This window comes from Castor canadensis, chromosome 6 (genome assembly GCF_047511655.1).
Source record: "Castor canadensis chromosome 6, mCasCan1.hap1v2, whole genome shotgun sequence".
Taxonomy (NCBI): domain Eukaryota; kingdom Metazoa; phylum Chordata; class Mammalia; order Rodentia; family Castoridae; genus Castor; species Castor canadensis.
The window spans coordinates 45,369,323-45,386,638 of NC_133391.1; the positions used below are offsets into that span (position 1 = coordinate 45,369,323).

General features: G+C 37.4%; 1 protein-coding gene across 1 annotated transcript in view; it reads right to left on the reverse strand.

Annotated features, from left to right (window-relative positions):
* Positions 1-324: 324 nt before the first annotated feature.
* The window catches only part of Ephx4 (epoxide hydrolase 4), a 36,375-nt gene continuing 19,383 nt past the window's right edge, over positions 325-17,316 (reverse strand). The window contains exons 5-7 of the mRNA XM_074076493.1: positions 12,052-12,155; positions 8,844-8,992; positions 325-923 (exon numbers count right to left, since the gene is read on the reverse strand). Coding sequence (XP_073932594.1) covers positions 692-923; positions 8,844-8,992; positions 12,052-12,155 — 485 coding nt within the window. The 3' untranslated portion in view covers positions 325-691. The remainder of the gene's footprint in view (positions 924-8,843; positions 8,993-12,051; positions 12,156-17,316) is intronic.

A 17,316-nucleotide genomic window follows, 5' to 3' on the forward strand; every position in this document is an offset into this window, starting at 1 on the left:
TTCACACGAATTAATCTAGAGAATTAAGGCAAGTAGTTTAGTGGATATGCTTCCTTAGTCTGTGATGTTTAACAAATGTTTATGTATAAATATGATATAGTTAAGAATCTCCACATTTCTTGGTTGATGTGGCAAAATAGTTCTTTGAGAAAACAGTTTAATCTTCCCAGTATAAATAGTTTTTATGGCCCATTTGAAGAATGGATAGCCATCCAGTTATATTTACTGTCAAACTAATATATGTATACCATACATCCAAAAGACTCAATAATACAATTTAATGATTAAAAATAATAATAAAAAAGAACTTTCTAACAATAAAACTAAAATTTATATCATTGCATATTTATTTGCCTTTTATAATATGGCACAGCTAATCCTTAGTACACATTTGTAAAAGGCACCAAATATTAAGAGGGCAAAGAAAGCAATAAGCCAAAATGGAGCCACTTCCCCCAATTTCCTTTTTTTAAGGCAGACACTCCCCTGTGTAAAATGCAGACAATGGGAGTAAACATGACAGCACATACTCATACCTTCTTACATCCTTTTCAATGCCATTTTCAGGATGTTTATTTGTGATAAAGCATAATAAAAGTTTTTCCTAATAAAACATAAGGACATTGATGAATAATTTAAAAAATCACTTAGATATTTCATTAGAGGCCTCTCAATAGAAGATAAAGAAAAGTCAATCCTTTTTTCTTGCTGCTTCTTTTAGAAATGTCCATATCAATTTGTTCACAATGTCAGGTTGGTCCTGCTGAAGCCAGTGACTAGCTTCTGACAAAATAGTTAGTCTGAAATAGTTTTTAACATAAATCTTTGTGACTTCAGCCATCTCAACCTCCATAAATGCGTCTTTCTCTCCCCACAATAGTAGTGTTGGAGTGGTCACCATGTGATGTTTGAGAGGCAGGCAGCTATAAAAGTAAAACAAATAGATTTGAGATTCTTTGTAAAAATTAAAGTAACACTTTTACATAATATTCCTTTAGGTCATGCATTCTCAAGAGGTGACAATTACTTGTTAGGAGAGTGACATATAAAATATGGATATGCATATAGTACATAAAAAGACATTAAAATTTCATGGGATGGAGGTGATTAGGAAAAATGTCTAAAAAAGCTCCTTAGGGAGGTGATGATGAAAAACTACTTTAGAAACATTGCATTAGGCAATCAACCTGTACAATAAAAAATTATAAAGACTATTTATAAAGGAGCCCAATATAATTTTAAATTGGATGAGACTAGCAAAAATTATAATGAGGGCTATAAATTAAGTATGAAATTTATCACTATCAGTAATAATCTGCTTCATGCAGACACCAGAATTTCTGAATGATATGATAAAAGAGCTTTAAACTGTGTTTCGACTTAAATATATTTTCAGTTGCTCTTAGATAGTCTGAAATATTTTATGTGGAAATTGGAGCTGAAAAATCAGAAAATATATATGGACTGAGCTTTAATATTATATGGTATTAGATTTCTTTTACAAGAAGATTATTTCTTGTTATGTTGCCCAGGCTGATCTCAAGTTCATGACCTTCTTGTCTCAATCTCCTGAGTAGCTGGGAGATTCTTTTTTAAACATAAAGCTTTTATTGTGTATTTTCTTAAACACAGAAAAGCAAAAAGAATAAAAATAACATCATGCATAATTCCATCATTGGTAATCTTATCATCAAAAAGTAATTGTTTGGTAATTTTCTACTCATATAGTTGAAAGCACACTATTATACAATGGAACAAATATACACAATTTATACAAGTCTACTAATGCAAATTTCACATTAAATTATATCTTTAGAATTCAGTCATTTAATGACATTTGTCAAAAATAATTATAAAGATATTATTTTATTGTCTAATAAACTGTAAGTGACTTGATTATTCCCTTACACATGGTGGCATTTCCCACTATTTTAAGGCACTATAATGAGCATTTTTTTGTCTAGATCTCGGTCTGGCATTTCAGATCATTTCCTTGGGTCAGATCATTTCCTGGAATTTCTGAGCTAAAACTTTTTTTTAAATTATTTTATTATTCATATGTGCATACAAGGCTTGGGTCATCTGAGCTAAAACTTTTAAAACCTTTTGTATCACTGTTTTTCTGAAAGGTAGATGGGACTAAGAATAAGAATGAATAACTAGACGTTCTCTAGCAGTAAGTCACATTTTTGTCAATCAAAAAAAGCAAAACACTTGATAAAATATTTCTGATTAAAAATGATTTAATATGAAAACTTTAAAAAATTAAAAGTTGTAACTAATAATTATTGTTAATTATTTAGACTATGAGAAGTATTTTAACATACCTATTTCAAATTAGCCTGAATGAATTTTTAAGGCAGCAATTTCCAGAGTGTTATCTACACCAGCTTTACTCCTCTCACCCCCTTCCTGGGTACTGGAGATCAAATCCAAGGTCTCAAGCATGATAGGCAAGGGCTCAACTCCTGAGCGACACTCCCAGCCATCATTACATTTCTAATGTGGAAATATCTCCTCACTTTAATTAGAAAGTGATGCAGAAATAATAATACCCCACACTCTCTGCTGAGCTTAAGCTGTAATCGCATCTTTCTGCTTACCTTTCCTTGACATTGTTTCTTTTTTTCACCTTACCCTAAAGCTGGGGTTCTCAGGTGTGGTCCTCCTGAGAACTTGTCAGAAATGCTAGTTCTGAGGCCCCATCCCAGGCTTGCTGAGTCAAAGGCTCTAGGGGTACAGTACAGTCTGCATTTGAGCAAGTCCTGCAGGAGACTCTGAAACACAGAGTTTGAGAACCACTGCCCTCGGAGTGATGACTAGGTTCTGACCGTCCCCAGGAAGGTTTTCTGCTTTTGGAGATGGGGTCTCATGAACTATTTGCCTGGCTAGCCTCAAACTGAAATCCTCCAGTGGTGTGAGCCACAGGCACCTGGCCTTTTTCTGACATCTTCAATTGGACTTTTAGCTTGCTAATTTTCAGTCTTCTTTTCTATACAAGCATATAGAACTACATATTTCTTCCTAAGTATTATCTTAACGATACACACATATTATAATTTGTCCAAGTTTTTACTAATTATGATTTTTTGACTGATGAGTTATTTAGTAGTTATGATGTTTTTTGGTTTCATCCACAGTTCCTGGCTCATTACTTCAATAGCCTTTGTTATTTCCTGTGTGACTAGAATAATTTTAGGGCACTGCAGACCTCAGAAGCAGGCCTTGCAAAATCTCTTTCTGTAACTTTCTACCGTTCTTCAACCTTCTTTTTCTCCCTGGAGCAGGCCATAAAAACTAGAATTCCTTTTCCCAAAGTGAGTCACAGAAATGAAAACATACTGTAATCTTGAACCTGGCCATAAAGAATTCTCTGCCTCATCCCATGAGGAAGGAATGATTCACAGAGAGGCCAAGAAGAATCTGAACCAGGAGGCCTTGCTGGGTTCTCTGATTTGGTCTGTCAGCGAAGATAATAACATTTAGGGGTTTGAAATCACCCCATGACACAGCTGACCCTGCTTCATGCCTATGCAATGAAGTGTCCATAAAAACCCAAAGGACAGGGCTCAGAGAGCTCCTGAACAGCTGAACATGTGGAGGCTTACAAGATGGTGTATAAGAACTCATCCATGTGCCCAGAGTGTGGTGCACTCCAACTCCATGGGCACAGAGCTCCTGCATTCAGGACCCTCCAGACCTTGTGGAGGTCCTTCATGTGGTCTTCATGTGGTTGCTTATTTTTATTCTTTTAAAATGTCCTCTGTAATAAACCACTACATATTAGCATAGTGTTTTCCTGAGTTCTGTGAGCCACTCTAGCAAATTCATGGAACCTGAGGAGGGGGTCCTGGATCCCCAAATTTGTAGCTGGTCAGTCAGAAGTTTTGGAGGACTGGATTCGTGACTGGGTCTTAAGTGGGGACAGTCTTGGGACCGAGCCCTCAACTTGAGGGATATGACACTATCTCTAAGTAGATAGTGTCAGGACTGAAATTATAGGACACCCACTTGGTGTCTCCTGCAGAATTGCCTATTTACTAGTAGGGAGGAATCCTCATACCTTTTGGGGATCACAGAAATCCTCTGTGTTGATTGTGCTGTCAGAACAAAGGGAAAACAGGCATTTTTCTAGATACGCAGTAGTGTTTTTCAAATTTCTGAATATATGGAGTTTTCTAAAACTTTGTTGATGTTATTTTTATCTGTGCTGTGTTCAGAGAACATAATTGATTGGTATTGGTTCAGAGTTGCTCTGTAGTCCAGTATGTAATCAATCTTTACAAATATTCCTTATGTGCTAAAAATAGTGGGTATTTTCTAATTATTGGGTAGAAAGTTCTAGAATTGTTCATCAGATCAAAGATGTTAATAAGGCTGTTCAAATGTTCTGTATCTTTTAAAAAAATTTGGTGATATTGGGGTTTGAACTCAGGGATTTGTGCTTGCTAGGCAGGTGCTCTACCACTTAAGCAACACCCTCAGCCCTTTTTGCTTTAGTTATTTTTCAGATAGAATCTCATGTTTTTCCCCCAGGGGAGTCTAGACCTCAGTCCTCCAAATTAATGCCTCCTGCATAGCTAGGATTACAGGTGTGAACCGGTGCCCAGTTTGTTGTTGTTGTTGAGATGGGGATCTTGCTTATTTTTTGCCTAGGCTGGCCTAAAACCATAATCCTCCTGATCTTAGCATGAGCAACCACACCTGGCCTGCAATTTTATAAATTATTTTTCTGCTTTGTTTGATCAACTTCTGAGAAAGGTGGATTAAAATTTCCAGTGTGGATTCGTCCATTTTTCTTTATACATCAGTCAGTTTTTGCTGTATTATTTGATGCTTTATGGTAAGTTTAGGCTTATTTATCTTTTTGCAGTATAGGTCCTACAGCTAGCCTGATTGCTGGTTCATTCTGGCTCCTGGATTCCACATTTTCAATAGCTCTTAGATGAGACTCTGAGGCTGCGGTCCTGGAGAGTTGTAGGGTGACAAATGAGAGCCATTTTCATCCTGAGTACAATGCAGTAATGGTTGTGTGTGTGTGTGTGTGTGTGTGTGTGTGTGTGTGTGTGTGTATGTGTGTGTGTTGCATTACCACTTGAGCAACAACACCCCCAGCTCTTTTTTCTTTTCCTTGGTGGTACTGGGTTTGAACTCAGGGTCTCACGCTTGCTAGACAGCCATTCTATCACTTGAGCCACTCTCCCAGACCCCAGCTTTTTGAGATTGGGTCTTGTTAACTTTGCTTGGTTAGCCTCAAATTTATGATCCTCCTGCTCCTGCCTCCTGAGAACCTGGGATTACACATGCTCCACTATAACTAGGCACTCTGTTTTATTTGTAGTGCTGTGTGTCACACACTCCTTATGCCACGCAACTTGTATGTTTCACTCCATGTGAAGGACTGCTCAGAGGCACTCAGTTGAGCTTTCAGAAGGTCTGAGATGACCTTCACCCAACTAGATTTAACCTACAACAATATAGTCTAAAACTCTTTTTCCTTCAGGGCTGGGGGGGCGGGGCATGCTCAAGATGCAGAGTGCTTGTCTAGCATTGCACAAGACCCTGGTTCAACTCCCAGCACCACAAAACAAACACACAAAACCCACCCAAAATAAAACTATTTTGCCTTTATAAAATTATAATTTTTCCTCCTAATAAATAATTGTTAGTAAAAGAATTTCAGAAAGATGAGATTTTTTTTTTCTCTTCTATGGCTACTTAAGATATACAGGTCTGGGGCTGGGAATGCAGCTCAGTAGTAGGGTGCTGCTTGGGGTCCTAGGTTCATCCTTAGCACCACAAAACAAACAAACAAATACAAAAACATAGTGTCATGCACCACAAAATTGGCTTTCATAAAGGGAAAAAATGAGAATAAGAAATTATCATGTTTGTCTTCTGTCTAAAATCAAGACGTGTGAAAATGTGTCATGCTGCTTGCTCTTTACAAATATAAAGAGAGATCTGTAACTGTTGTTGCTGCTAGTCAAACAGGATTTGAAGTTATTTCTCCCCTTAGTCTATAACTTTGTGACTCCCTTATATTCCACACTCAAACAAAGCATTTGCGAGATTTTGTTTTATTTAAACTAACGCCGGTGATAACTTTTTTCTATTCGCTTCCTTCAACTATTTTGTGTTCATAGCTTTAACTGTGACTGCATAAACACTATAATTTTACAAAAACCCAATCTGATATTTTCTGTCTTTTAAGTACAAAGATTAATCATACACTGGCATTGATTATGCTTACTGACATAATGAAATTGTTTTGAATTGATAGTTTTCTTATCCCCATATTTGTTTAAAAATACCTAATGTATTCTATTTCTATTTTTTCCCAGAAAAAGTCTTACAATTAAAGTACTTAATATATATACTGTCAGCATTTATATATGTACATAAGTTCTAATTCTGTTTTCCAGGTCAAATACAATCTGTTGATGGTTTTTTATGTACTCCCTTCTTTATCTCTCTAAGCTACATTTTGGGTAATTTTTTCAGATGCAACTTTGAACTCACAATTCTCTTTTGCTTAATTGATCTGCTCTTTAACTCACTTATGGACTTTAGATTTCAATGACCATACTTTCCATTTTCTAGCAATTCTTTCAGGTTTTAAAAAAGCTACTTCTCCAATAATATTTTATTCTTTCCTCATATTTCCAGTCTATTGTATATTTAATAATTCAAAACTACTTTATAGTCTCCATTAGTTTTATTATCTAAAATTTATAGGGGTTCTACAGAAATTACATTCTGATTTTCATTCATGGTAGATTGGTATTTTTGTAATTTGTGTCTTCATAAATTGTCGTCAGGGGACTTTATCTGGGAGAAAGACAAAGAGGTTTTGTCTGTTTTTGCCAAGCTTCCTGTGGAGTGTTAACAGCCCAAGACTATGTGCAAATACAACTTCTGCCTGAGAATTCCAGTGGGTAGCATAAATTCCAACCCCTACCTATCTTCAAGGAAGGCTGTGTTTATTAATTCTGAAGAAAAATATTTTTCTCCTATGGAGAGTCCAGACCCAAGCGGGTAAATCTTTGTCTTCTGTTTCATGCTGTTCTTTCTCCCTAGCCAATGTCTTCTCAAACTAAACCTTTAGTGGTTCCCAGAATTCATGTGTCTTTATTGCAGATATTCTCCTACGAGTTTTAGCAACTACCTATTTAAATATCGAAGGCATTACCACAAACTCAACTAGCTTAAGATCAATAAATTTCAAGACCTTCCCTCAGCCTGGTCTTTTTCTAGTGTTTTCTATCTTAGTGACCAGCAGGACTAGCCTCACAGTAGTGCATGCCAGAACCAAGGAGCTATCTTTCACATCCCTGGCTTCTCTACCTGTCTAAGTCATTGCCAAACCCTCTTAATTTACTTCTTCAGCATCTCTTAAATCTACTCATCCTCTGCGTCATTGCTGTCTTCAGACTAGTTCAAGCTTCCACCACCCCAGGCTGGACTCTGCAATTTCCCCACATTCACTCACTCTTGGGTCTCCTCCAACACATTTTCCACACTATGGCCCAAGTGATCGTATCCAATACACGTTGAATTTCTCTTTTCTGCTTGAAGTTCACTCACAGGCTTCACACTCAGGCTCTCACTTTCTTTTTGCTTTGCAGTGCTGGGGTTTGAACTCAGGACCTACTCCTTAAGCCACTCCGCCGGCCCATTTTTTGTGATGGGTTTTTTGAGATAGGGTCTCGAGAACTATTTGCCTGGCCTGGTTTCAAACTGTGATCCTCCTGATCTCTGCCTCCTGAGTAGCCCGGATTACAGGAGTGAGCCACTGGTGCCTGTCTCACACATCCTTAATATGGACGCCTTGGCTTCTGTGTGGCTGGACATGTTCTTGCTCCATGCCCTTTCTGCTCACTTTCTGTACTCCAGCTACATGGGCCCTGCTTCTGTTAAGTAAAGTCACAGCCCTCCATCTTCTCACACAGCTTTTTCTTGGAATGCTGGACCCCCTACTTCTTAAACTTGTCTAGTCAATGCCTAAGTCATCATTTAATTCTCTTGATTATGTTCGAACATAATTTCCTCAGTTCACATTTCTTCCTTTCAAAGCTTGTTAATTTATAGCCATGCATCCATTACCTGGTTATTCGCTTAATATCTGTTTCCCTTGTAACAGACATTCGCTCAGTGTCTGTTACAGATTTTGTGAGATCAGGATCCATGTCTACTTTTATTCATCGCTCTACTGTGAGTACTAACAGCCTAGAACTTAGAAAGTGCTTAAAAATATTTCTTTTTTGTTCATGGAAGTACTGAGGTTGGATTTTTTTTTCTTTTTTCTTTTTTGGTGTAATGGGGTTTGAATTCAGCCTCACACATGCTGGCATGCACACTACCACTTGAGCCACTGTGCCAGCCTTTTTTGTTCAGGACCAGCTGGGATTACAGAGGTGAACCATGATGCCTGGCTTAAATTTTGAGATAAGGTCTCACTAATTTTGCCCAGGCTGGCCTTGAACCACGATCTTCCCAAGTAGCTGGGATTATAGATGTGAGCTTTCATGCACAGCCCTAATAAACATTTCTTGAATGAATAAATAATCATTAAAATATAACTAAAAATACAAATTTATCCAAATAACACAAATGAGTGGCTAGAATTATGGATAAAAGAAGTGACAGCTCTGCATGGGGGATCTAGTATATTCTTCTATCTACTTTCCACATGCTTGAAATTCCCATGGAAAAGATCATGCAACCGCTAAAATCAGAACACTCCATTGGACTCTTTGGATAAGATGAAGTTAATCTTAAAATATTTTCTCTTTGGGATCAAACTGAAAGATTTTATTTCACCAAAAAGAAATTATACTGACCTGAAAATATTTCGGTAATGGTTAATTGGACCACTTAGTGCCCCAGGCTGAGAGAAGACATAAACATAAGCTTCAAGATCTTCCGTTGTTAGTCGACACCCTCTTTTTCCAATACCAGTGCTCTGACTGGTAAACAGGTGCTTCAAAGCCTAATTCAAGTGAAAACAGAATAATTAAAGCTTCTCAGTCATCTAATAAAAGCTAAATCTTTTACTTTAAAAGGAAATAATGGTGATTGTGCAGTGACAGTTGCTAATTTCTGCTCTAGTCAGGTCAAGGACCTCTTTGTTTATGAATGAATTTTATGCATCTGTTTTCCTGGCTTTATTTTTTATATTCTTCCCATTTAATCCCCTTTGAATATTTCATCTTAAGAAAAGCATTCTGTCGCCTTAGTGTCTACTCATGTTTTACAAGGCTCAGCTCAAGAGCTGCCCCAACCAAAAGCCTTCCTTAATATTCCAACTCTTGCTTGCTGACAATCAATGCTGTACCCATGAAGTTGTTCCAGCCAGGTCACAAATACCTTTTATGTCTGATGCAGTTTACACCCAGGTTCATACAAAATTTAAAGTAGCACCTATTATTCTTATTACAATGAACACTGATATTTTCAACTCAATTCTGTTATGCTTAATTTTTAAAATTCTAATTGCAAGGTACTAAGTTGATTTCATTACTAATAGGTCCCCACCCACATTTTCAGAAACACTGCTCATTGTCATTTCTTAAAGTATAGCTCTAAACCACTTGCAGCAGAAGAACTGGGGTGCTAATTTAAAATATAAGTCCCTCAACCCAAAGTACACTTGCATAAATGTGAAATAACTTATGTATTATTTGCAACAGAAAATGACTGGAAACAACTGCCTATCAGTGGGGGTCTGCTTGAATAAACTTGAGTATCAGCAGTACACAGTGTTGTGCTAGTACTATCTTTATTTGCTTACCTGAACTAAACTCCAGGATATATTGCTAAGTGAAAAAATAAAAACAAAAGAAAACAAACAAAAGTCAAGGGTGGAAAATAATGTTTATAATACATTATCAATTGTATAAAAGGGCCTGGTTATATTTTAAAGAAGAAACAGTAGAGAGAGAGGATAGAGAAGCGAGACCTCTCTTACTTAATGTGCTATGTTTTCACTTGTAACAGTGCAAATGCTTTGTATATGATCACAGAAGTGTAAATGTAGTTAAATTTGCTTTGATACTGCAACTCAGAGCTCATGACTTATTTACTCCATCCTAAAAACTATGTATGTCCAAATTCTGTCATTGGAAAGATCTAGAAATAATGAAACCATAGTAACAACGATCAACTTGACATTCAGACTGTGGCCTCTTCATTTCCTACTAAAAGAACTAGAGTACCTTGGATCAATGGCTAACTCTAGATCTAGGGCATGAAATAAAAGATAAGTCTATACCATTTAGGACCAGTGCTTCTGAATTAGTACTATCACTGATTTAAAGGATTATGTAACAAGGATACAACAAAGAGCCAACTTGTAGGGGTTCTCATTTGCCTAATCTGGAAATATCTGGGCATCAAAAAGAATGATGCCTATAATTGATAGGACTATGTCACAAAAATACGCATTACACAGAAAGTTGTTTAATGAGCTGGTAGGATGACTCAAGTGGTAAAGTGTCTGCTTAGTAACAGTGAGGCCCTCTGTTCAAACACCAGTACCACCAAAAAAACCAAAAAGTTAAAATGAAAGTTGTTTAACAAAGAGAAAGGATGAAGCATCTATTCTGCCATTCTTGTGTAAACTGTATTGAAGAAAATCAAATTGAAGATATGGAAAATTCTTTTTAGAAAATTTTCAATTAATAAAAGCAGAAAGATGGGGCCAAGGCTAACGGTACACACATATAAGCTCATCTACTTGGGACACAGAAATAGAAGGAGAGTGGCTTGAGGCCAGCCCAGACAAAGTCAGGAGGAGACTCTATCTGAAAAACAAATGAGAAAAGCAAAAGGGACATGGCTCAAGTGGTAGAGCACTTGCCTAGTAAGCTCAAGGCCCTGAATTCAATACCCAGTACTGCCAAAAAAAAAAAAAAAGATGGAATGGGAAAATCATCACTTTGCACACCATAATGAAATAATAACGTAGGCTATCATCATCAAAGTATGCTAACATAGTTTGTTGAAAAGCTGCCAGAAAATTTTGGATAGGATGACAATTCATGACTCAGAAACTGGACATAAATGTGCTTCCCTGTGTGACACATGAGGAAGCATATGCCACCACCTTTTAAGTCCCCTTGTCAAATTAAAACCCAATCTAATCAAGCCTCTGGATCAGCAGCACCTATGAAGTAGGAAAAGCAAAGGCAAAAAGAACAAGTTAAACCCACCACTCTGAAGCAATGAGTGAAATCCAAAATGTGGTCTTCCCTCAAGACCAAAGGCCTAATTTCTTCAATAAGCAAGTAGCATTTTTAAAAGAAAGGGAAAAAAAGGAACTTTAATAAATTTTAAAAGTATAACAGCTAGATGTGGTGGTACACACTGTAGTCTCAGCTGCTGCAGGAGGCTGAGTCCGGACAACTGCTTGAGGCTGAAATTCAAGGTCAGCCTGGGCACCATAATGAGACCATGTCTCTTAAAAAAAGTCATAATAAGCAAGTGCAATGTGTGGGTCTTGTTTGGTCTTGATTCAAACAAAGTGCATCAGGACAAGGGAAATTGTTAAGGAAATTTGAATGATATTAAAGAGTTGTCATTCATTTTGTTAGGTTTGATAGCGTCATTGAGATTATGTAAAAAAAAAAAGCCCTGATATTTCAGAGATATCCACAGAATTATTTCCAGTAAAATGATATGGTGTCTTTTTTTTTTTAACTTGCTCAATTTCTTCAATATCTAATATTGGTTTGGAAAAACAAGGAGAATTCAATAAGCTTCCAAGATATACCAACACCTGCATGGTACTTTGTTTAAGGGTCTTATTTATTCCCAAAGGCTTCTACTTCTGCCATCAAACTTCTTCATCTCCCCATGAGACATTTGTGAAGAGAGGAATGCCTGTAGCAGCACAGATCCTCACAAAAACTGGCCAGCCAGGCATTCAGTTGCATGAACAATTGCATAAACCCATTCATTAAGTTTTAATATTTTTATTTCATTTTTCTTTCTTCAAAATGGACTTAGAATATTTTTCATGAATAGTAATAAATGATTTGTTTCACTTACCTTGAAATCATTTATTGAGAACATAAATTCTGGGAACCGTGGTATTTGGAAGAAGTAGTAAAAGCTGGATTTGAATAGCTGGGCAGGGTGTCGTAAAATATATTCTGAAATTAAAATGTCATATTAGATTTTACCAAGAAGTAAAAGTTACTTAGTATTGAACAAACTTCTTTTTAGGACAATTTTGCCTTTAAGATAATCCCATAAAAGAATCCACAAGTAAGGCTTCTGCATATTTCTCTTTAGAACCATTTCTATCTTCTTTTGTTCTTGGTATTTCCAGTACTGAGACAATTTATAGTACTTTAAGTATCAAGAAAGCTTCACCTTATGAAGTCTTGACTCAGAAGGAAACAGGAAGCCCAAATAACACTGCTTTTCCTCCAAGGTCATTGTCAATGATCTAATACTTTCCTTAGGAATCCATGCTGATGGAAGTTTAAAAGATTTTGCTTACAGGTTGATTTTAATTGAACACCTTATTCATTAGCCCTCAAAAGGAACTGAAGTGTTTCTTGTAAATTAATTCATGCATCTAGAAAATTCAGTCATTCAATGACTATTTGAGTATCTATTGTTTGCAGTTTAGAAGAGAGCGAGACAGAAAAGGTCCCCGTGAACAAGGAACTTGTGCAGTAAGTAACAAGTACTTAAACAACTACTTTAGTGCTGGGGATGTAGCTCAGTGGCAGAATGCTGGCCTAGTATGAACAAGGCCTCAGATTTGATCCCTGCACCACACACACAGATAATCACTTTAGAGAGTACTAACATCATAAAGAATATATAACAAGATAGTCTTACTGAGTGTGATGGCGGGTGGGATGGGTGGAGCGACTATCAGTGAAGGTGATCAGAGAAGGCCTCTCTGGGGACATGATATGTGGTGAACTCAGTGCTGAATGGTAAGAGGGGAGGGGTCAGGCATGCAAAGGCCTAGGAAGGCTATTCAGGAATGGCCAAGTAGGCCCTGGACTTGGCATATACAAGAAGCAGAAAGAAGACCAGAGTGGCTGGTATGTCAGAAAGAAACATGGAGTCCTGATGAGGTAGGACTAGAATGGTAAGGACAGAAAGGTAAAGATTTTGTTTTAAGTGCTCGGGAAGACACTGAAGTCTTAGACTGGGAGTAACATGATGGTACATATTGAAGCTCAGTACTTGTGTAGTATTGTTCACTGTACTTCTGTTTTCTTTGCTCTACAGCCCTTTTTTTCCCTTATTTTTGATTTTATAACAGGTTGCAGTTTTTAGAAACATAATTTTCAAGTAAATGTACCACTGTTATGCTAGACTTTTATAAAGTCATTGTTGAACAAGATTTATTCACTCTTGCATTGAGCTGTCAATCCAACTAAAGAAAAAAATGCAGACATGTTACTTGAAAGCCTCATACTGACCTGATGGGTCAATTGAAACTATCATTGATATAGCAGTTCCACAAATATACCCAGTCTATTCTTGTTGAAATCACTGATTACAGTTTATCCATATAGCACCACCACCCAAATAACATTTACCCTAGGGTCCTGATCAATTGACCAAGCACATAGTATAACTTCTTCCTGAGAAAAAATCTAATGAATTTTTCCTCCAAGGTCATTGTCAGTGATCTAACATTTTTCTTAGGAAGCCATGCTGATGGCAGTTTATGCTGATGGAAGGATGCATCTGAATCCTAAGCATCCACACTACTGGTCCTCAACTGAGACTTGTCAGGTGGGGGTGTATCTTACACCTATGATACGCAGTACTGTTGTAGTCACTGAAGTCTCCATATTCCTCACTTATTTAATTTTTGAGGAAGAAACAGAAATAGGATGTTCTGAATATTTTGTTTCCTGCAGTAAGTGAACCTCAGAAAACCTAACAAGGGCAGTTAAATAGGACAAAATTATAATTTTGCCAAAAAACAACTTAAAATGTGCCTAGTTATTGTTCACAGACCATTAATCACTTTTAATATTTAAGAGTTCCTTTAAAAGCAAAAATTCTCAAAGTACGGTTCATGTGAATCTTTGGGGGATCCCCCAAGATCTTTTTCTGGTACCCAGGTAGTCAAATCTATGTCATAACAGCACTGGGACATTATTTGCTTTTTTCACTGTGCTGAAATTTGCACTGATGGTACAAAAACAATGGTGAATAAAAGCCACTACTGTCTCAGTAGAAATCAAGGCTGGTAAGTCACTGTAGTCTTCATTACTGCACAGTTGTAGTAAATAAATTAGTCAATTAATTTAATTAAGTGCCAGTTTCACTTCCTGATGCCCTTGGCAAAATAGCAAAAATTACTAATCCTCAGCCTTTGAGCGCATCTTTTAAGACTCCATGTGACGAAATAAAAAGCACACATGAAGCAGTTCTGTTGCACACAAAACAACAGTTGCCTCAAGGAAAAGAATGTCTGAAATGGTTTGAGTTAATGAGTCAATCAGTTGCATTTTCTATGGAATACCATTTTTACTTGAAAGAATGACAAACTGTCCTCAAGCCAAATCAGGGTATCTGGTTGACTTTCTCTTAAAAAGGAGCAAAGTGAGCCTATTGCTTCATCAAGGAATGTGAATTTATTATTATTACTATTTTTTATGGCCTTAATGATTGCTAGGCAAGTGCTCTACTGCTTAAGCCACACCCCCTGTCTTTTTGCTTTTAGTTTATTTTTCAGATACAAGTCTTGCACTTTTGTCCAGATAGGTCTCGGATCACAATCCTCCTACTTCTGCCTCCTGAGTAGCTGGAATTACAGAAGTATGCCACTGGACCCAGCCTTAGTGAATGTGATTTAAAAAAATATTATCTGAAGAAATGTGTTGACTTATTCAAGATCTGTATAATTTAGCAAACCAATGTCTTCCAATGCATGATGACAGAAAATCATGCATAGATAAAAGCTTCATTCAAAGTGCTATAGAGACCAATGAGTTTTAATGTAACAGAGTACAAAAGTTCATTTATATGATATTTACATTGTTACAAACCTTTAAGAAACCACAAGTTTTTGAGTTTGCTGTAGCATTAAGGAACAAAATCCACAGTTATGGGAAAATACTATTCAAACACTCCTGCCTTTTCCAATTACTAACCTGTGTGCAGTCAGATTTCTTCACCTACTTCCATTCAAACAACATATTGCAACAGATTGAATGCAGAAACAGATATGAGAAGCAAGCTGCCTTGTATTAAGCTAAAAATTAAAGAGACTTGCAAAAAAAATGTAAAAAATAACATTCTTTTCACTAAAATTCTGTTTAGTTAGTATAGTTAGTAGTTATTTTTTGTTGTTTTGTGAGGCAGCGCTGGGGTTTGAACTTAGGGTCTCATACTTGCTAGGCAGGTGCGTTGCCACCTGAGCCACACTGCCAGCCTTAATAGTTAGTTTTGTGCAGTCTAGTTAGCTTTTATTAAAAATAAAATTTTTTTAAAATAAATAAATATTTAAAAATTTTCCATTTTAATTTCCTAAATATTCAGTTAGTGATATAAGCTATATAAACAAGATCTCATTAGGCCTTTAATAATTTTAAGAGTATAAAGAAATCCTGAGGCCAAAAATTTGAGAATTGCTGCTTTTAGGAATACTTTTATTTCTAATAGCAAAGCAGTCAGACAAAAGAATTTGTTTCTAGTCTCTCGGGATTCATTACTTTCAAAGTAATGTCACTGCATTTCCCTCTTTATCTCTCTCCACGCTAACAGTAAAACATTTTCCAAAAAGGAGTGAAATTATCCAAGCAAACAGGGAACTAGTTTTTTAGGCTCTTCAGGAAGTTGAAGCCAAGGTATTAGAGTGGGGGGGCTCAGTAGTGTGTTCCAGTGGTAGAGAGCTTGCTGACTATCCATGAGGACCTGGGTTGGACCCTCAGTACAAGAAAGAAAAGGAGGATTCCAAGACGGTGACTAGAGGGAGGAAGCAGAGAGCGTATTTCCTAAAGAAAAATCTTGGAGAGATGCTGGAGATACACCTCACAGGAAAAACCACTGAGAAGAGGCAAAACTTTGACTCCTCCACACCCCCAGCCCGCACATAGCATCCCCACTCATGTTAAACGGAGAAACCAGGAGGGTTCCCGCGCCGCCAGATGCCAGCTCCTTAGGGCTCGAGAAAAGCAGACCACCAGGTGAGCTAAGTGGCACGTGGTACTCCCACAAATAACCCTGGGGCAGATCAGCATAGCCCCCTGGACAGACCGATCCCCACCCAGGGACAAAAGAGGAAAAAAACCAAACTGAGTAATAAACAATAACAAAAACAAAAGACACATAGCAAAGAGGGTGGGGCGCCCTGAGCACCAAAGAGCAGGGGAGGGGAAATCCCTCACGGAACTGTAAATAAACAAGCCGGCCAGAGAAGGCAGGAGTGGCGGCCCCTGCCCAACAAACTTGGAGCGGAAAGCTTGTAAAAGTGGCTCTGTGAGGAAAGCTCCACCAGAGTAGAGGGGAAGGGTCACTTCCCACATGAACTGTAAATAAACATGCTGGCCAGAGAAGGGAGGAGTGGTGGCACCCACCCAGCAACCTTGGAGAGAAAAAGGCTTCCAAACGTGCTTAAAGTGTGGCACAGGTGGGTAGAGCTGTATACTGGAGAAAACAAAAGGGGCATGTGTCCAGGAGAACTCTAAATAAACAAAGCCTGTGGGATTAGGTGAATGTAATGCTCATTCCTGAGATCTACAATAAATAAACCCTGCAACAGCAGCTGGATGACAGGAGGTGGCAGGTGAGCTGCAGCCTCAGACATTCACAAAGCTGTCTCCAGACACTTTTTTTTGCTCCTTTGATGAGAGAATGACTGAACTACAACTACATGCTGAAGGACTAACTGAAACTGTACTGCATTTGAACTTGGGATATTTTGTTTTGTTTTGTTTGTTTTTTGTTTTGTTTTTTTCCCCTTTGATGAGACAATGACAGAACTACTTCTGAGACACCATCTCCAGGATTGGAGGCTGAGGGACTAACACCAAAATTATTAAGACTGAAAGTTTATTGTATTTGAACTAGGGGATTTTTAAAAAATATCCTCTCTCTGTCTCTCTAATGCCTGTTTAGATTACCATTGATTTGTACACTATCTCTTCCTGTTTATTTCTTTGGCACTTTTTTTTTGTTGTTTGTTTGGGTTTTTTTTTAGTTGCTTATTTTTCCCTTTTTCTTTACCTTCTTTGCTTTCCCTCTCCTCTCACCCTTCCATTCTAGATATCACCACTGTTATTATTACAAGCTGGACAATTCTGAATTACACACAGTATAGGAAGAGTA